This window comes from Pleuronectes platessa, chromosome 16, assembly GCF_947347685.1.
Source record: "Pleuronectes platessa chromosome 16, fPlePla1.1, whole genome shotgun sequence".
NCBI lineage: Eukaryota > Metazoa > Chordata > Actinopteri > Pleuronectiformes > Pleuronectidae > Pleuronectes > Pleuronectes platessa.
This window is the reverse complement of record NC_070641.1, coordinates 23,127,489-23,148,699: the sequence shown is the minus strand read 5'-3', so window position 1 is coordinate 23,148,699 and position 21,211 is coordinate 23,127,489. Positions and strand designations below refer to the sequence as shown.

At 45.3% G+C, this 21,211-nt stretch overlaps 2 protein-coding genes across 19 annotated transcripts in view; both read right to left on the bottom strand.

Moving 5' to 3' along the window:
• The window catches only part of LOC128458374 (NACHT, LRR and PYD domains-containing protein 12-like), a 135,386-nt gene that overhangs the window by 8,916 nt on the left and 105,259 nt on the right, over nt 1-21,211 (bottom strand). For 17 of the 18 annotated variants that reach the window (XM_053443181.1, XM_053443184.1, XM_053443183.1 and 14 more), the window contains 2 exons: nt 15,587-15,760; nt 13,391-13,564 (listed from right to left, as the gene is read on the bottom strand). In XM_053443181.1, the coding sequence (XP_053299156.1) occupies nt 13,391-13,564; nt 15,587-15,760 (348 nt within the window). Of the gene's footprint in view, nt 1-10,652; nt 11,474-12,843; nt 13,018-13,390; nt 13,565-15,586; nt 15,761-21,211 lie in introns of those variants that run through there. The other variant, XM_053443185.1, reaches the window with a different exon arrangement.
• Nucleotides 3,370-4,924, bottom strand: LOC128458376 (transmembrane protein 205). The gene is made up of 3 exons (XM_053443201.1): nt 4,574-4,924; nt 4,317-4,480; nt 3,370-4,063 (listed from the first exon to the last, which is right to left on the bottom strand). Exons 1-3 carry the CDS (start codon nt 4,719-4,721, stop codon nt 3,761-3,763), a joined length of 615 nt encoding a protein of 204 aa, XP_053299176.1. The 5' UTR covers nt 4,722-4,924; the 3' UTR covers nt 3,370-3,760.

Below are 21,211 nucleotides of genomic sequence, written 5' to 3'. Positions count from 1 at the left end.
CTTCAGAGCAGGTCCCAGTAGAAACAGTCTCTTACTCTGTGTGTGAGGGTCCAGGTTCTTTACTGAAGAATGGAGGAAATCCTTTGGACATGTCACTCTTCAGAGACAGACAGCTGGACCCTGGAGACTCTGCTCTCAGTCTGTGGTCCTGACCTCTGCAAACACAAACATGTTTTTATTCAGAACACATCATTCACTGGTTCATTCTGTGAGGATTCAGTTTGGAGCTTCACATGTTTGCAGCAGGTCTCTTACTTTGTGTGTGAGGGTCCAACTTTCTCTGAAGTGTCCTCGTCCATGTTGCACCGGCTGCGGCTCAGTTGTGGTTCAGGCCACGCTGCTCTTCTAGATATTCAAGGTCTGGTCTATCTCCTTCTGGTTCTGCGCTCAGTTTACAGCAGAACACAGTGAAATGATCTTTCACACCAGTTTCAATGTTTATCTGTTGAAAACGTCACAAACATATTTGCAACACATCCTGTAGCCTACCCCTTTCCAAATAAAAGCACTCCAGCGTTTCTGTCGACTGATTCAATTCATTTATTTTTTAAATGTTTTATTGTGAAAAAGATGCAGGGCTTCATAGTTAGTAGGGGAGATCGGGGTAATGTGAGACAGACCAGAGAAATCAAGGGGGTAAAGTGGTCCACTTACTTTTTCCACTTTAAAACTACCTTAACAACACATGTTGTAATAGTTAAAATCCTGACAGCTAGATTGACAACCACTAATATCGGACTAGTAACAGAATCATGGGGATTGGTCAATTAAGCACATTTATGATTATTATGATTCATGTGATCTCTTGCACACCCTAGCTTACCGGCACATTGTTTCTCTGTCCAATTGGCAGGGACAGGTTCATTGTTTTTCTCTGTGTATTCAAATTCCAGTTCACGGCTCTTAACTGGAGCAATGCCATGGAACTGGTCAGCTAGTTGTTTCAAGTGTTTGGCTCCTCCTCCATCTCATCTGTGAATATTCTCTTTGCCTCAGCTACTGCACCCCAGGCTACTGATTTTACTTCCCCTTTCTCTTTTTTCTTTATGAATCTTTTGAGGGTTGTCTTATCAATATTTCTATCCCTTCCAGCTTTTCTTAAGGACTTCTTTCCTTGCATGACCTCAGCGGCTGCACTCTCCATCTCTGCGAGGGGTGCTTGGCCCCAGGTTGTCTTCCTGGTGTATAGTTTCTTGGCATGATGGCTTTTCTACAATGTTTATGACATTAAATATAAAACATATATAATGTAATATAACACTAGAATATGTTTAAGACTAAACTTAACTTGTGCTTCATGTCTCACTTTACCCCACAGCCACCGTTTTAGAAAAAACAACATCTCTTAGCAATTCAGGCTAATCTTCATCTAGCATCAATCACATGGTTTTATATGTTGGAAGTTCACCAACATGTATGATATAAGTTTTTCTACCTGATTCAATTTGTTTTGACACAACAGTTGATAAGTTCAAAGCAAGAAATTTTACTTTTACAAGCAAAAAACAAATTTTTGTAAAAAACCATACTTTCCACAGCACCAGCACCAACTTCTCCTTCATGGCAAGGGGGGAATGGGAGGGGCTTGAAAACATAATGGTCACATGACCACGAATGTGTACCGTTGCGTACAGGGGGTGTCTCACATTACCCGATGTCCCACATTAACCCGCTCTCCCCTACTACTGGTATTTGTTTGAGTAACCAGGACTTCTTATATACAAGGAAATACAGTGATCACATCAGAAACCTCAGGTGACTCTCTCTCTCTCTCTCTCTCTCTCTCTCTCTCTCTCTCTCTCTCTCTCTCTCTCATGTCTTTCCTGACAGGTGACCATAGGAAGCCTCAATCACTCACTAGATTTATATATTTATAGGTGGACTATTGTACAACAATAAAGGTCCCTTGTCATTTGTTAATCCACCAATAAACCTGCATAGCCATAAAAAAACTTTGAATAACACTCAAACCAATAAACTAAATTAAAATGAATCAATACAAGCTTGTAAAAGTTCATGTGACCTTCAACCCCCGGCCACTAAGAGAAGGAAACTATTCTTCATCTAGTATCATGTTCACGTCATAGAGGCTGGAAATGAATTACAGAACTTTATAGACAGTAACACTGAGAGCACATCAGTCAGCAGCTTGAAGCAGCACTCTGTATCTCCACTCAGTTCTATGGCTTTGTGCCCAAATGAAGGTCAAACACAAGCTCTTCAACTTTATATTCACTTTAAAACTCACACAAAACCAGTATCAAGTTGAGTATGTGTGTGTGTCTCTGTGTGTGTGTGTGTGTGTGTGTGTGTGTGTGTGTACTCACACCTCAGCTAATGAGTCCAAAGCTTTACTGGGATCCAGTGAAGACTCTCCACTGGTTGGTGACCACTGCTGTAACGTACGATTGTGAAAACATGTTGTGTTATTAAACACTTGAACAGATTAAGATAAAAAGTCAAGCTGTGAGTTAACTCTGTTAATTAGTCCTTTGAAGGCTCTTTGTTCCAGACCTGCTGTTCACAACTGTCTCTGGGATCCGATCACATGACGTCTGTCACCAGGTGTGAACTGACAAACTTAGTCATGTGATCAGCAGACGGATGTTAACAGCAGGTGTGAGAGTGAGACAGTGAAACTTTCAGAAAGTTGTGTTCACACTCACCTGCTCACTTTCCTTCCTTCTGCTCGTCAGGGTGAAAATGGAGTCTGACCGCTCCCTGTCCTCATGCTCCTTCTCCCCGTTGAATTAGTTCACTCTTGAAAATAACCGGTTCAAAGTCCAGTTCATACCCATAAAGATGAACTGGTTCACAGTTCATGTTTTATTGTGACGTTATGATGTAGATAATAAACTTAGGATCCTGTATTCAGTTAATAATGGACGGTGTCAGTTTGCAGAGACCTTCAAGACCAGTACCAGTGTAGGTGTGTGTTTGAGATGGATATTACTGGGTTTGAATGGTTTCACCGTCAAACCATAGGACTGATTCAGCTCTGCTGTTACAAAGCAAGTTTCAGGAAATCAGTCCTTCTCTTCACGATGAGCTCACATCTGTCAGCGTAACATCTGTGATCCCTGCCTTCATCCATTAGTGCAGAGACTGAAGCTGTGCCTCGCTCACCCTGCAGCCGGCCAGCAGACACACTGTTCTCTGCATACGAGGCTGATTCTCCGGTGCATCACTGGTAATTAAATTAAAAAATGTTCCTATTCCAAATCCAGGCCCAGTGTCTGCTGGGTCTGGGTTCGCTCACCGTCCTGGTTCTGTCCAGACCGATCTGTCCGAGGGAGCCAGGGTTTGGTTTCAGTGCATTAAAGACCCAGAGGAAACCAAACAGGAAGGAGATTATCAGTGGAGGCAGAATAAAACAGAGCATGTGTTTAATCTCACAATCAGTGACAAATTCACATAAACAAATTTCCTCTGCAACGTCATGAAACACAGGATCTATCAAGTGAAATGAAGTTAGTAAAGTTCCTGAGTGTAAACACCCCCCCCTGCTGGGGATGCAAGGACACTCCACATACTGCACTAGGTGTTGATTAGAGGTTAGAGCTTGAGTCAATGAGTCAAACATTTAAAAGAAAAAGTACATCCGGTTTTATGAGACAGGATTAATTAGATACTGACGAACAAAATGAAATTGTAATCATCAAAGGCCTCCTCACTCATCCTGTTTGATTTATCATATAAAAAATACTGAGATGACTCCAGAAAAAAGATAATTTTCACATGCTGAAATCTGCTTCTTCTTCTAGATGGTGGATAGCTTCAGAGCTGTGTAGATCAAGTTGACGCTGGTGCAGAGGAACCCGATCAGGGCGCAGAGGCTGGACAGCCCGTGGTACCGGAGGAACGTGCTCCTGGACGCTCGGTACTTCGGGTCCTGCTCTTTGAGTTTGGCGTACGCTGCTTTCAGGCTGCCGCGGCCGATCTGGTTCCCCAGGCCATGCTCCGTCTCCACCTGCCTCATCTGGAACATGACCTCTGTGACCTTCGGACCGAACCAGCGGGCGTTCAGACCCGCCGTGACAGGCACCACAGAGAACAGAACCATCTACGAGACCACAAAGGATGAGGCAGTTAACTGCAAGGTAACGAAATGATGATTTCCCTTTTAATTATGTTTAAAATACATCATCAGATATGAATGTCCACGCACAACTTTGTCTACAAGTTGTCTTTCACCACAGCAGGAGATTCTTCACTCCAGAGCTGCTCCAGAGAACATCTAGAGTTCGGTGCATGACTGAAAGCAGCTCTAGAGATCTGACATTCACTGTGTGTGTATCATAGGTGTGACGCTCTACCTGCACGGTGTGGTGCCAGTCCAGCAGCTCTCTGGGGTGGAGCACAGCGTACACAGCCAGGCTGAGGAAGCTGCTCCCCAGCAGGAAGTGGAAGTACACAGGAAACAGTTTGCTCTGCACCAGGCGGAAGGTGTGCAGCGTCACCTGCCGCACCAACGTGAACCCTGCAGGGTCGAGATCAAGAGACGGGTCAGAAACCTGATGATGAAACGACACCGGGCTCAGGGAGGGGGGGGGGGGGGGGGGGGTCATCGTACCTGCGATGAAGGTGACCCACACCTGCATGCCCCAGGAGAAGGAGAGCAGGAGGAGGTGCAGCACTTTGATCAGGTCGGTCGGCTCCCCCTCTGTAGCCATCGTGTCACTGAGCACACAAAACACACAAAACACACACTTTATCAACATTCAGTCTCTACTTCCTTATGTGTCTAGCCTGACGTTGTCAGACTCACAATTCTAGTCAGAATGTGAGTCTGAGACCGCTCCATTGGGCTGTGATTATGGGGCGTGTTTCAACTGACCAGGAAATAAAATTCCTCTTCGCTCAATTGGATAGACCTACAACCAATCAGAGCAACGTAGTATGTGACGTATGTTAAGCAACGCATTGTGAGATCTATTTCGACCTCCCTCAGACCGTCACCACGGTCTTAACACGAATGATGTCCTCATCTCCCTATCCTCGAGACCAAATATCAACAATGTCACGTGAGTGACCTTAAGGGGGCTGGGGTCACCGCCCATAAAGCTCCCCGGTGAGCGCGGCCGCCTCCTCTTTTCTTCACTCGCCTCATCCGAGACCGACAGGTAAGTGATATATTTTGGGACTCCACTTTTATCAATCCGACACTTTTGTGATGGCGCCTTGTGTCCCTGAGGATTGTTTGTGGTTTTCCCCTTCTCTAATAGCGAGGCAGAGGGTTACACTGCATGTGTTGAGCTCTGCTCTTTGCTTCAGGCAGCTTAATTGGCTGCACCTGGTACTAACTACTCTTGTTCACAGCTTTGGGTAAGTGTTGTTTATCTCGTGCTGTTTGTGTCCATACAGAGTTTGCTCTCTTACAGGAGTGAGTAGAAAAGTTGGGAAGCTTAACCAATAAATAATCTATCCCTAAAAACTGATTTAGATCGGGGGGTGCCCCCCCCCTCCTCACCCCGTAACTCGCTGTCCTCAGTGAGTGGGGTTTCTCAAACTCCCCCTCGTGCGTTCGCGCACAGTGAGTGGAGGTGAGTTTTAAGCCAACCTTTTCACGTTTATTTGCCTTTCAAAAATGAATAAATAAACCGTGTTTGAGGCCAGGTAGTTTCCCCTTTTCACCTCTGTGCGCAGCAGGTGGGATTGTTTACCTGTGTTCTCTGTATAAAATACAGTTGGGTCTTAGTTATCACCCTTTGTAGGTGCTATTTTTTGTTTCCCTTAAAGCCCTGTTCGCAGTGGCTGGGATTTTGTTCTCTCTCCACCCGCCCACCCCCCTTGTTTTCTGCCATTGCAGGCATACAGTGGGCATTTTCAGGTGAATTAGTTATTTCACCCCTTCCTTCGTTTTATGTGATATTGGCCAGCTGTGATTAGCCTGTTTATTAGATCCCCTTTATCAGCTATCCGTAGCTGCTGGGCGCTATTGTTTATCTATTTATTCTTAAAACACAAAAGTGACACAGAAATGTCCTCACATTTGTGTCGTTATTGCCGGGGTATCATGGGATGATATTGAGAACCCCTGTGTGGCAGCAGTGGAACTGCCTGTGGAGGAGCGTGTTAAAAGAGCCAGATGGGTGGAGCAGTCTGTTCGTGCTGGGGCCGTGCAGCCTCTACCAGTCAAACTAAATGAAAGGGGACACACCTCAAGGAAAGCCCCCCGAAAACGTAGGCATGAGCACACCCCTGTTTGCAGGCGGGACTCAGGAAAGACACAGGCTCCAAAACCTTCACAGAACCCAGCTGGTCAGCATGATGACACTCAGCTGCAAATCCTAGCGGCCATACGTGGTCTGTCAGAGAGGTTGGGTAGAGTTGAGGTCCAGTACCCGGCCACAACAGCTAGGGCATCGAGGCATGGGCAGTCCTCCCCGGACAGGTTACCCTCCTATCAGGAGGAGAATGTGGTTCACCCTGACATTCTCTCTCTCTATGCTCAAAGTTCCCTTTTTGAAAGGGATGGGCAGTCTGAGGGTGCTGCTGGGCTAAAACAGCCTAAATCCACACAATGTGAGGGGGCGTCCAACCTCAGCAACATGGGTGACAGTGAGCCTTCACCCATGGACGTCATCTCAAAGGTTTCAAGTGCGGCAAAAATTGTGGGGCTCAATGTTCCAACTGAGGCCCCTGCTCCAGTGGATGGGATTTGGGCCGGCATCACTCAGACCCAGCAATCAGTTACTGTACCTGTGGCTGGTGACTATTTGCACATGCTCAGGAAAGCATGGAACATTCCAAGTGGGGCACCTCAGTTCAATGCAGGTTGCCGGAGACCACGGGGTCAGATCTTAGAATCTATCGAAAGAGGAGAGTGAGGCCAATTCAGAGGTGGCTGAATGCCTTCAAGCTCGACCCGAAGCTGGACAGACACGTGAAACTTCGTGTGACACGCACATGTCTCCAAGCCTTACGCCCATGGGCAGACCGGGTGCTCCTGCTCCAAGGAGTCCCCCTCGGGAACATTCCATCGAGGAGGACAGTGGTGACGACAGATGCTTCCCTCACAGGTTGGGGAGCAGTCTGGGAAGGCAGAATGGTGCGTGGCCCGTGGATACCCCCTTGGGGTGGCGAACACATCAATGTTCTGGAGTTGAGAGCGGTTCACCTTGCTCTGAAGGCTCTCCTTTCCTCCATCCATGGCAGGCATGTCTTGATAAGAACAGACAACACTTCAACTGTGTATCATATAAATCACCAAGGAGGCACAAGGTCCCTGCGTTGCCTCCAGGTGGCACAGAAACTCCTGTTTTGGGCCTTTCAGCATCTGGCTTCACTCAAAGCAATCTTTATCCCAGGGATTGTAAATCGAGCAGCAGACCTCCTGTCCAGGACTGGTCCTCTCCCAGGAGAATGGAGGCTTCATCCAGAGGTTGTATCCCTCCTATGGAGTCGGTTTGGCACGGCTCAGGCCGATCTATTCGCATCAGCAGAGACAACCCACTGCAGGATGTGGTTCTCTCTGAAAAGCCAGGGAGGTCCCCTAGGCCTAGATGCACTATCTCAAGAATGGCCGGAAGGGTTGTTGTACGCTTTTCCTCCATTCCCTCTGATTCCCCAGGTACTCAACCGGGTTGCCTCGGGCCACTACGAGGTGCTGTTAATAGCCCCCAGGTGGCCAGGGAAGCATTGGTTCCCAACGCTCCTTCGCCTGGTTCACGGTCAACCATGGGCCCTGCCAGTCAGGGCAGACCTCCTCTCACAAGCAGAAGGTCAGATATGGCACCCCAGAGCAGACATCCTGCAGCTTTGGGCTTGGCCCCTTCTCAGTACCTCTCTCAAAGGTTAGATGAGGCTGTCCTGAGGACCATAAACAATGCCCGGGCTCCCTCCACTCGGGCTAACTATGGCCATAAATTGAGTGTGTTTTCTACATGGTGTCGCAACAGACAGGAAAATCCAGCCACTTGTCCTATTGAGCTGATTCTCTGTTTCCTTCAGTCACTTTTGGACTGTAACAGGGCGCCTAGCACCATTGAAGTATACACTGCCGCAATCTCTTTCTTCCATGAGACAGTGGGAGATGTTACAGTTGGTAGACATCCTCTAGTGTCTCAGTTCATTAAAGGAGCACACCGCCTGCGACCAAGCAGGGCTCCCAGGGCTCCATCGTGGCAACTCCCCTTGGTATTACGGTCCCTGATGCAGTCTCCCTTTGAACCCATAGGGCAATCCAGCCTTAAGTTTCTATCTTACAAAACAGCTTTCCTCCTGGCTATATGCTCTGCCAAAAGGGTGAGTGAATTGCATGCTCTGTCTATAAGTGACGATTGTCTAAGATGGAGGGCAGGTGAATCAGGTGTGTCCCTCTGGCCAAACCCCTCGTTTTTGCCTAAGGTCATAAACCATCAGACGGTAAATCAGGTGATCGAGATCAGCACTTTTCAACCTGATCCGGCTCTACTACAGGAGGAAGCCGGCCTGCCTATGTTGTGCCCAGTAAGGGCACTGATGGCTTATATTGCACGCACAAAGTCTCTGAGGGGCTCATACTCTCAGTTATTTGTCTGTTTTGGGGGTAAAAAAGTCGGCCACCCTGTGTCTAAACAGTGTTTGTCCCATTGGATCGTTAATACTATCGCTGAGGCCTATTCTGGACAGAACATACCAGTCCCAGATTCCTTGGTAGCTCATTCCACCAGGAGTATGGCCACTTCCTGGACTGCTTTAAAGGGGGTCCCTCTTTCAGAAATATGTGCAGCAGCAACATGGAGTGCTCCCTGCACATTCTCTAGATTCTACAGGGTCAACGTGGCTTCCCCCACACCATTGGCTTCCGCAGTGCTGCTCTCAGCTGCTGGGCGAGGATGTGAGGCAGTAGAGTCCTCTGTTCTTCGCGACCCTGATGATACTAGTCATCCGTGTTAAGACCGTGGTGACGGTCTGAGGGAGGTCGAAATAGATCGTAAGTTATGACCATAACTAGGGATCTATGAGACCGACCGATGACCGTCACCCTCTTTTGTCACTCAGAACGGGCTGAGGCGTTCAGACAAGGAGGAGGCGGCTGCGCTCACCGTGGAGCTTTATGGGCGGTGAGCCCAGCCCCCTTAAGGTCACTCACGTGACATTGTTGATATTTGGTCTCGAGGATAGGGAGATGAGGACATCATTCGTGTTAAGACCGTGGTGACGGTCATCGGTCGGTCTCATAGATCCATAGTTATGGTCATAACTTACGTTATTTACTAACGCCGAGTTCACACCGGACGCAGAAGCGACGCTGAAGCGATGCTTCAGCGACGGTCATCGGTCGGTCTCATTGCCTGTCTCCACTGCAACAGATGATATTATTTTTAAAGCCTGATCCCAGCGGAGGAGGCAGCATGAGTTACATTGGGAACAAACCTCATCCCTTCTCTTCCAGTCCCTGAATTTTATATTGAAATGAGTCCATTGTGTGAGCAGCTTGAAATAAAGATGATTAGATTTGAATCAACCGCTGGGGGGCGCTAACACGTCACAGAAACAACATGAGAGAGAGCGAGAGAGAGGAAGAGAGAGAGGTAGAGAGGTAGAGAGAGAGGTAGAGAGAGATTTGTTACATTTTAACCTTAATGTAACCAAACACTAAACTGAAGCTGAAACTACTGATTTCTGCTCCTTTTCATTCAGGATCAGAGGTTTTGTGTTTTGCATTCAAATGGTTTTGTTTGGTGAATGAATGAAATCAACTGATAAAGAATGTTTGTATTGAGACATATTGATCAGATGTAGAAATTCATTATGAGCACCAGCTTTTCCTTATAAGTATAAAGTATATTCCAGATGACGTGTTGTTCACACTTTGTGTTTGGTCACATGACACCAGCCTGGTGCACAGCTCCATGAAGAGATGTTGGTCTCACTCTGCTGCAGAGGAAGTGGACCTCAGAGCTTCAACATCTGCTGGACAGATGTTAGAGCAGCGTGTTCATGAACATGGCGTCACAGTCACATGTTACACTGACACACGTGTGTTGAGGATCATCACAAAGTCACATGATGACCTCTCCACACAGTGAGAACTGGAGCCTGTCAGGAACTGACTCTGTCAAACATTTCTGATCCTGAAGACACAAAGAACTGAGACGGGCTTGAACAGGAAGTGACATCATCATGTTGAGACAAGTGTCTCCACAAAATAAGACAAACTGCTCAACAAAACAGGCCCAACATGTCCATTTTTTCTCACTGTGTGGAGAGGTCATCATGTGACTTTGTGATGATCCTCAACACGTGTGTCAGTCTTCAGGACATCATCTCTCAGACACTTTCTGTCTATTGTCTCTGTTGGGAACCTCCCATCATAAATTATTTCCCAGCATGCTGCTGTTCCCAGAGGCTGCTACAGTCTCCCCCTGGTGGTTGTTCTGAGGTGGTGGTCGAGAACGAGCAACAAGAATCTTCATCTAAGTTTGTATAAAACGTCCTCAGGTCAGTTTTCTATTAAATATGGTAAAATGTTAATTAATCAGTTTCCTCAGAGACTGAAAGATGCTCTGCTCTTCATCAACTCTTCTTCATACTGTAAATGCCTCATTCACTTTTCTTCTGCTTGTCTCCATTATGTCAAACTGGTGATTTTGTTCTTTTACCTGCACCAAGGACGAGATGTTTCCACCAGTTGGTTTGAAGAGGAAAGAAAAGCTGAGTCATGATTCCAGTGAAGTCGGTGGAAGGATGTTTATTGAGCATTAAAGCAGAGACAAGTAGAAACAGAACTTTTCTCTCTGAGTTGTTTTTCTTCTCGTTACATCTGGTTGGTCACAGAGGAAATGATCCATGTGTTTGACTCATAGACTGAATATAAAGGCTTTGACTGGGATGTGCTGCTGTTATACTGCAGCGCCACATGTGGGTCAAAAGTAGAAAAGCCACCACCGCTCTGCACCTGATGCAGAAATGAAAACGTCCCATTTTTAAGTCCAGAGTTTTGATCTTTTGTGTCAAAGACAAAACTCTGATTTTAAACTCAAAGTGATTTCAATGTGTTGAACTTTGTGTTGAACTAAATCAATTTGTGACGTGAATCCAGGAACTTTAAGATCATAAACAAACATATACACAGAATGTGGTTCTACACACATGGAGACATACTGAGGGACAAAGGTGGACAATAATAAAGACAAACTTAAACACACTGTATGTGACTCTTTATAGAGGGTTTATATATTCTGCTTGTGTTGTTTCATTTCAATAAACACAAACTTCATGTGAATAAACACGATCGGGGGAAAGAAGGTTTTTGGTTTGAATCCGGTTCAGATGGGGTCTTCCTGTGTGGAGTCTGCATGTTCTCCCCGTGTTTTCTCCAGGTGCTCCGGCTTCATCTCACAAACACATGCAGATTAGGGGTTGTGTAGATTGGAGACTACACACAAGCTGCTGTTGCTTCAGCCTCTGGATCCTCAGGACACAGCTCAGCCTCCGTCCACACACACTGTCCTTTTCACACTGTCCTCTTCACACTCAGCTCCACCTGTTGAGAGAAGAAGACATCAGTGTCACAGAGACTCACTTCATCAGCTGTGAGTCAGTGATGCAGCTCATCCAGTAGAAAGAGCAGCAGGGACTTCAGTCCTGTTCAGAGGTGGAGTAGCTTCCTCTCTGCTTCATGTTCACGTGTTGGAATGAACACGCTAAGAGCTCAGTGTGTGTCCTCTGCATGTCAAAGTGCAGAGTGGACACCTGAGAGGTGGATTTACTGCTGTTACAGGTGAAGCCATGTTTCACTGTGTGTTGATGAACATCTGCTTCTGACAAACTGGGACCAGAGGAGACAGATGGACCTCAGCAGAGGTTCTGCTCTGTATAAAGAGCTCCTGGTTACCATGTGATGAGGAGAGGCTTCAGTCCCACTGATCTCAGAGCTATGACAAAGATCCACCTGATCAGTTCTTCACTGATGAAGTGAGAGGACAAACTGTCTCAGATCAGATGAAGACGACACCGTCTCTGTCCCTCGTGTGAGGCTGTCAGCTGTGGTCCAGCTTGTGTAAGTTACAGCGCCCCCTGGTGGCATCTGGTGAAAATATATTACGTGACCACGACATAATAACGTGTGAATGAGATAAATAACTCGAGGCCACAAGATCTGAATCTGTTGTTTACTAACAAGACGAGTGGAAGACAAGAAGACACACTGTCTCACTGTCTCTGAGGACACTCACTGTCTCACTGTCTCTGAGGACACACACTGTCTCACTGTCTCTGAGGACACACACTGTCTCCCTGTCTCTGAGGACACACACTGTCTCACTGTCTCTGAGGACACACACTGTCTCACTGACTCTGAGGACACACACACTGTCTCCCTGTCTCTGAGGACACACACTGTCTCACTGTCTCTGAGGACACACACTGTCTCACTGTCTCCTAGGACACACACTGTCTCACTGTCTCTGAGGACACTCACATGGACCTGTCTCCAGGAAGCTGAGGTCATCTGGTGTTTTGGGGACAGGATGAGTCTGGAGACATTGAGATGTTCTGGGTGAGTTAGAGATCAACTGAACCAACCAGACGTTGATTTAAACTTCCCTTATCCGTCCCTTTAAGGAGAGTGTGCACCACACAACAGTGGAGAGTCACTGTGGTCAGTGGGCGGAGCTTCTATACGGGTTGATCTCCAACTTAACCTGGAGCAGGTTAGCTGTCATCAGAAGTTACCATGGTGATTGACCTGGTTAAGAAGTGGACGAGCTTCGTAGAACTGAAAAAACTAAACCTGAAGTTAACCTGATAACCACAAATCCTGCTCGGTAGCACAGACCCTGGATCTGTGATACTGACTGTGTTTAGTAACATACTGATGAAAGCAGCGTGGACTGACTCCAACCATCTACTGACCTCAGAGTCTCCAGTCGACAGGTTGAACTCTGCTGTAGATCAAGCAGCTCCTTCACTCCTGAGTCCTGCAGGTCGTTGATCCTCAGATCCAGTTTTCTCAGATGAGAGGGGTTTGACCTCAGAGCTGAAGCCAGAGAAGAACAGCTGATCTCTGACAGAAAGCAGTTCAACAACCTGGATAAAGAATAAAACTGTAAATTAAACTTAGTTCATGTGTGAACATAACAGACACATATTCATGTCTCACTGACTCATAACATGGAAGATAAATATGAAATCAGACATGTTGGACTAAAAACGAGTCCTGATTCAGTACAAATAGATTATTTGGACCCGGTCTCTGTCCTGCAGATCAGTTTAGGAAATCCAGAACTAAACTCAGTGTTTTAACAAGTAGCTGAATATTAAAATGTCACAAATTAATTAATGAATTAAATCAAGTTATGTATGAAGAGGAATTATGTTAAATTAGAATTAAACGAGATAAATTGTGTATAAATGCTGTTTTATAGATATGAGATCTACAAAAGTCAGTCAGTGAACTGACCTCAGTTTCTCCAGTCGACAGGTTGGACTCTGTAGAAAACCACACAGCTCCTTCACTCCTGAGTCCTGAAGCCTGTTGTGTCTCAGATCCAGTTCTCTCAGATGAGAGGGGTTTGACCTCAGAGCTGAAGCCAGAGAAGAACAGCTGATGTCTGACAGACTGCACCTCCACAACCTGGATAAAGAATAAAACTGTAAATTAAATTGAGTTCATGTGTGAAAATAAAGGATTTGACTAAACATCACTGTCTCTGTTTTCAGACCTGAAGTCTGATTCAAGTTGTTCTGGACATTTTCTGGAACTTTTCCTGCAGCCTCCTAATAAAGTTTCTGAGTGAGTCCATGTGAGAATAGAGCAGGTGAATGTCCTGAGGATTCACAGAGAGCGAGTGGACGTGTTGAGGACACAAACACGTGAGACGGACGTGAAACTGGAAGGACACAAATATCTCAGGATGAAGAAGAGGAGCCGTACATGTAGAAGACGAAGACGTCAACTTGGAAACACGAGGAGATTCCAGATCTTCTGGTGATGAGGGCGGACGCCGGTGTGGATGAACTGTAAACAACAACACTGATCTTTCCACAGCAGGATTAATACGTCATGTCCGGCCTCCTGCTGCTCTACAGGCTCCGCCTCCTGCTGCTCTGCCCGTTCTTCATATGTGAAAGTTAAACTCCAGAAAATGTCCAGACACTATTTTACAGAGTTCATGACTGAAAACAGCTTGAAAGTCCTCGTGTCCTCGGGGTTCAGGTGTTTGTAATATGTAACTTCACCACTAGATTTCTCTAAATATCTTGCTGGACATGTTCAGGAGTCGTACAAGTGAACAAGTGGACTACGTTCACATGTACGACACCTGGAGACGTCACTAACTCCTTCACATTGAACCTGTAAATTAACATAACTTAACGTAACCATGGTTATCATGGAGATATGTGTTTTGGCTCCGCCCCTCTTCTGAATGTTCCCACATGTTCCTGTTGCTGTGAACGAGTCGGACCCGGACAATCTCCTGCTGCTGCTTCAGCTCCAGAAAATGTCCGACCCACTTGTCAGAACATGTTTCAGAGTTCATGTGTGAAAGAGCAAGCAGTTCTATGATCATGTTTTCTTGAAGTGGAGATGATCTGAGCAGCAGTTTGACCAGTTGAAAGTGGTGCAGGGAGCCTGAGGAACACGTGTGTACTGGGCGGGACAGAGATCTAGTGGTGAAAAGATAAAGACATGGACGACCCCGTGTAGGTCCTGAAACCAGAGGAAGGGTTTCATGTTGGAAATGAACCCAAAGTGGAAGAAACAGGGCTGAAGAACTTGGTCCTAAAAATAAAAGACATCAAATATAATCAACTTGGACTCTGGACCCTGAGCCCAGTCCCAGAACACCAACGCAGCACGCTGTCATGTGGTCAGTCCACAGGACCACCGGGACAAGTCCTGGTTAGCTTCCACAGAAACATCACATGTACACATTGTCCAGCATTGGATTGTTTCTCTGTCAGTAAAACTTCAGTCACATTGAGCCTGACTCGGTCTTCAGCACTCATTCTACAAACATCTCTCAGCTCAGTGTCAGTGTTCACTGTTAGGAACACATGTTCTGACCTTTGACCTTAAAGCTCCAGTGTGGAAGATTCAGGTGAAAGAATCCATTGATAGAAACTGAAGACAAAAGAATCCTAGAGATGTCTTCACTGGTTTCATCTGAATTGAACCAATTGTTGTTTTCTTTACTTTAAAATGAGACATTTAGATTTATATACTTTTTATTGACATACTTTATATTGAAATATTTCATATATAAATACTTTAGAATTAAATACTTTATATTTAAATACTTTATATATAAATACTTTAGATATAAATACTTTATATTTACATCATGGCGGGTCCTCTACAGAGGCAGCCATGTTTTCTACAGTAGCCCAGACTGGCCAAACTAAACCTTTTGAGTTTCTACGACAATAGATTATTTGGACCCAGTCTCTGTCCTGCAGATCAGCTTAGGAAATCCAGAACTAAACTTCGTGTGTTAACAAGTAGCTGAAAATTAAAATGTCACAGATTAATTAATGAATGGATTGAAGTTATGTATGAAGAGGAATTATGTTAAATTAGAATTAAATGAGATAAATTGTGTATAAATGCTGTTTTATAGATATGAGGTCTACAAAAGTCAGTCAGTGAACTGACCTCAGAGTCTTCAGTCGACAGGTTGGACTCTGTAGAAAACCACACAGCTCCTTCACTGCTGAGTCCTGCAGCTTGTTGTCACTCAGATCCAGTTCTCTCAGATGAGAGGGGTTTGACCTCAGAGCTGAAGCCAGAGAAGAACAGCTGATCTCTGACAGACTGCAGTTCTCCAACCTGGATTAAGAATAAAACGTAACTATAAATTAAACTGAGTTTATGTGTGAAAATAACAGAGACATATTCACGTGAGCACAGACTCATAACATGGAAGATAAATTTGAAATCAGACATGTTGGACTAAAAACGAGTCCTGATTCAGTACAAATAGATTATTTGGACCAGGTCTCTGTCCTGCAGATCAGTTTAGGAAATCCAGAACTAAACTCAGTGTTTTAACAAGTAGCTGAATATTTAAAATGTCACAGATTAATTAATGAATGGAATCAAGTAATGTATGAAGAGGAATTATGTTAAATTATAATGAAACAAGATACATTGTGTATAAATGCTGTTTTATAGATATGAGATCTACAAAAGTCAGTCAGTGAACTGACCTCAGTTTCTCCAGTCGACAGGTTGGACTCTGTAGAAAACCACACAGCTCCTTCACTCCTGAGTCCTGCAGGATGTTTCTACTCAGATCCAGTTCTCTCAGATGAGAGGGGTTTGACCTCAGAGCTGAAGCCAGAGAAGAACAGTTGATCTCTGACAGTGTGCAGCGAATCAACCTGGATAAAGAAATATGAATATTAGAATGTGTCCTCCTGTTGTTGTGGATCGTCATCATGTCAACACAGACTCTCAACATGCTGCTGACCTCAGTCCAGTCTGTGACCTGAAGATAAATATCAGGTCAGACATGTTGGACCATTGTTTCATTCATCAGCTTCTTATCTGTGTGTTGGTCACTGAGCAGGTTTGTGTAATTAAACACTGTTTAAAGTAGGGATGGCTCCTGACTGTCACTTCCTGTTTGTTTCTATACTTATCAACTGTCCAACGTGTTTCAATAAGAATGTGTCTTATTTTGAAAACCTGAGGAGGGCGAGTGCTCGGCCTCAGTCCACATGTTATTTACTGACACTTTCTTAGTGATCAGGAGCAGGTGAGTGCAGGTGAATGGAGTTGATGAGGTGGACGTGACTGACAGGCTGGGTGAGTGACAGATGACTGAGGGACAGTGAGCAGAGCAGAACTGAGACAATTTAAATAAATAATGACCCATTGAGAATGAAAGTCTGAAAAGTGAAGAAGGATTTAAGGACCTCAGAGTCTCCAGTCGACAGTTTGGACTCTCCAGTCCAGAACACAGCATCACTCCTGAATCCTGCAGCTCGTTGTTACTCAGATCCAGTTCTCTCAGATGTGAGGGGTCTGACTTCAGAGCTGAGGCCACGACTTCACAGTGAGTCTCTGAGAGTCGACAACCACTGAGTCTGTAATTAAAGAAAATATCAAATCTGTGAGAATTAAATCAGAAAACACAAAATTCATACAAAACGTGATCATGTGACCCTCACCCTGGTAAATCCACTTTTTGTTAAAAACTCCTCAAGAGAATCCTTTCAGATTTGGTTCAAGCGTTCATTCAAACTAACAGAGGGACTCATTAGATTCAGGTGGTCAGAGGTCAAAGGTCAAGGTCACAGAACATGTTCATGGCCTCTTGAACATGATATCTCAAGTCTGTCTATAGGGGATTTCTTCACATTTTGACTAAAAGATAAACTAATTAGATTTCAGTGGTCAAAGGTCAAAGGTCACAGTGACCTCATATTATTTTGAGGTCAACATGTCAGGAACCTGGAGGGACGGACACTGCACAGGTTGGCGGTGGAGGACAAACACAGGGTGGTAATTCTATTTTGACAAGAAAGAACAATAAACTATATTTCCTGCTTCTTCAGTTTAAAGGAACCGTCAGTGATTCTCATCCAAACACGGATTCAGTGATCGTCTCCTCACTCTGTGCTGTTTGCTCAGATATATACAGTACTTTGCAAAAGTTTTAGGCAGGTGTGAAAAAATGCTGTAAACTAAGAATGCTTTCAAAAATGGAAGTGTTAACGGTTTATTTTCATCAATTAACTAAATGCAGTGAATGAACAGAAGAGAAATCTAAATCAAATCAATATTTGTTGTGACCATCCTTTGCCTTCAAAACAGCATCAATTCTTATAGGTAGACTTGCACACAGTTTTTGAAGGAACTCGGCTGGTAGGTTGTTCCAAACATCCTGGAGAACTAACCACAGATGTTCTGTGGATGTAGGCTTCCTCAAATCCTTCTGTCTCTTCATGTAATCCCAGGCAGACTGGATGATGTTGAGATCAGGGCTCTGTGGGGCCATACAATCACTTCAAGGACTTCTTGTTCTTCTTTACGCTGAAGATAGTTCTTAATGACATTGGCTGTATGTTTGGGGTCGTTGTCCTGCTGCAGAATACATTTGGTGCCAATCATACGCCTCCCTGATGGTATTGCATGATGGATAAGTATCTGCCTGTATTTCTCAGCATTGAGGATACCATTAATCCTGACCAAATCTCCAACTCCATTTGCAGAAATGCAGCCCCAAACTTGCAAGGAACCTCCACCATGCTTCACTGTTGCCTGCAGACACTCATTATTATACTGATCTCCAGCCCTTAGGCGAAGAAACTGCCTTCTTCTACAGCCAAATACTTCAACTTTTGACTCATCAGTCCAGAGCACCTGCTGCCATTTGTCTGCACCCCAGTTCCAATGTTGTCGTGCATAGTTGAGTCGCTTGGCCTTGTTTCCATGTCGGAGGTTTGGGTTTTTGGCTGCAACTCTTCCATGAAGACCACTTCTGATCAGACTTCTCCGGACAGTAGACGGGTGTACATGGGTCCCACTGCTCTCTGCCAGTTCTGAGCTGATGGCACTGCTGGACATCTTCTGATTTCGAAGGGAAATAAGCTTGATGTATTTTTTTCATCTGCTGCACTAAGTTTCCTTGGCCGACCACAGCGTCTATGATCCTCAACGTTGCCCGTTTCTTTGTGCTTCTTCAAAAGAGCTTGAACAGCACATCTGGAAACCCCAGTCTGCTTTGAACTCTTTGTCTGGGAGAGACCTTGCTGATGCAGTAGAACGACCTTGTGTCTTGTTGCTGTGCTCAGTCTTGCCATGGTGTATGACCTGTGACATCAAACTTTCTTTCACAACCTCACATTGGAAGCAGAGTTTGTTCCTCACCCAGTGTTAAGCCTCCTACACAGCTGTTTCTGTTTCAGTTAATGACAATGTTTCAACCTACTTGTGAAACTGATGATCATTAGCACCAGTTTGTTTAATTGGTTGATCATACACCTGATTATAATCCTACAAAATCCCTGACTTTGTGCAAGTGTATCTATAAGAATTGATGCTGGTTTGAAGGCAAAGGGTAGTAACACCAAATATTGATTTGATTTAGATTTTTCTTTTGTTCGCTCACTTTGCATTTTGTAAATTGATAAAAATAAACAATTATTATTTATATTTTTCAAAGCATTCTTAGTTAACAGCATTTTTTCACACCTGCCTTAAACTTTTGCACAGCACTGCATATTTATATATATATATATATATATATATATATATATAGATATATATCCAATCAACCTAACTCTGATCTCCATGTCCTTGAGAATGTACATGTATACACACACACACACACACTGAGTGTATTTGAAGAACGACTCATCTCCACTGATTGAACATGTTATTGATCATGTCTGGACTCACTCAGCCTTCCTGCAGTTCCTCACAGCTGGGATCAGTCTCCGTCGACCCTGGTCTGATGTGTTGAACTTCTCCAGGTCCAACTCATCCAGAACCTCCTCTGACATCTGCAGCATGTAGGCCAGAGCTGAGCAGTGGATCTCAGAGAGTTTCTCCTTTGATCTGTTCTTTGACGTCAGGAACTGTTTCATCTGCTGATGAACTGAGTGGTCGTTCATCTCAGTCAGACAGTGGAAGATGTTGATGCTTCTGTCAGGAGAAATTTCATCACTCTTCATCTCCTTCAGGTTCTTGATGACTCTCTGAATGATCTCTGGATTGTTCCCTGTCCGATCCAGCAGCCACCTTGAGACTCTCTGGATGATATCTGGATTGTTCTCTGTCCGACCCAGCAGGCCTCCTAAGACTCTCTTGTTGGACTTCAGACTGAGGCCGTGAAGGAAGCGAACAAACAGGTCCAGATGACCATTTGTACTGGTGAGGGATTTCTTCAAGGTTCTCTTCAGGAGGTCATCCAGGGACAAGGTACTGTCTGTGTAACAATTTGTTCCCAAGAAGTTGTTGAGTTCTTCTCTGTTCCTCTTGGTGTAACAGTGGAACATGTAGACTGCAGCCAGAAACTCCTGAACGCTCAGATGAACAAAGCAGTAGACTGATTTCTGGAAGATCTCACACTCTCTTCTGAAGATCTCAGTACAAACTCCTGAGTACACCGAGGCCTCTGTGACATTAAGACCACACCGCTCCAGGTCTTCTTGGTAGAACATGATGTTTCCTTCCTCCAGATGTTTAAGTGCCAGCCTCCCCAGCTTCAGGAGAACGTCCCTGTCAGCCTCCGTCAGCTGCTGTGGAGTCGTCTCATGTCCCTCACCGTACTTGTTGTTCTTCCTCTTTGTCTGAACCAGCAGGAAGTGTGAGTACAGGTCAGTCAGGGTCTTGGGCAGCTCTCCTCTCTGGTCTGTGGTCAACATGTGCTCCAGAACTGTAGCACTGATCCAGCAGAAGACTGGGATTTGACACATGATGTGGAGGCTCCTGGACGTCTTGATGTGTGAGATGATTCTGCTGCACAGCTCTTCATCCCTGAATCTCCTCCTGAAGTACTCCTCCTTCTGGGCGTCAGTGAAGCCTCGTACTTCTGTGACCCTGTCAACACATGAAGAAGGGATCTGATTGGCTGCCGCAGGTCTGGAGGTTATCCAGACGAGAGCCGAGGGAAGCAGATTCCCCCGGATGAGGTTTGTCAGCAGCACGTTGACTGATGACCTCTGTGTGACCTCAGACACAAGCTCCCTGTGGTTGAAGTCCAGAGAAGGTCTGCTTTCATCCAGGCCGTCAAAGATGAACAAAGGTTTACAGACAGCGAGCGTCTCTGCAGTGAGCTTCTGTAACGCTGGATGGAAAACATGGAGCAGCGTGAGAAGACTGTGCTGCTGGTCCTTCACCAGGTTCAGCTCCCTGAACGAAAGCACAGCCAGCAGACCCACATCCTGGTTCTCTAAACCCTCTGCCCAGTCCAGAGTGAACTTCTGCACCAAGAAGGTTTTTCCAACGCCAGCGACTCCGTTGGTCAGGACGACTCTGATGCTGCTCTGCTGGTCAGTGGAGGCTTTAAAGATGTCGTGGACCTTGATGGGAGTGTCCTGGAGGATCTTCATCTTGGAAGCCGTCTCAAGCTGCCTCACCTCATGTTGAGTATTAACCTCTTCACTCTGTCCCTCTGTGATGTAGAGCTCAGTGTAGATCCTGTTGAGGAGGGTTCTACTTTTTGTTTCATCAGCTCCTTCAGTCACATGTTCACATCTCCTCCTCACACTGAGCTTATGTTCATCTGAAACCTCCTGCAGACCACGATCTGCTGAAAGACAAGAAACA

Coding starts and splice junctions, on each gene's coding strand:
- LOC128458376 (XM_053443201.1), bottom strand. CDS start 4,721: ATGTTGATAAAGTGTGTGTTTTGTGTGTTTTGTGTGCTCAGTGACACG. Junction 4,481..4,573: donor GTGGGTCACCTTCATCGCAG/GTACGATGACCC, acceptor TCGACCCTGCAG/GGTTCACGTTGGTGCGGCAG. Junction 4,064..4,316: donor ACTGGCACCACACCGTGCAG/GTAGAGCGTCAC, acceptor GTGGTCTCGTAG/ATGGTTCTGTTCTCTGTGGT.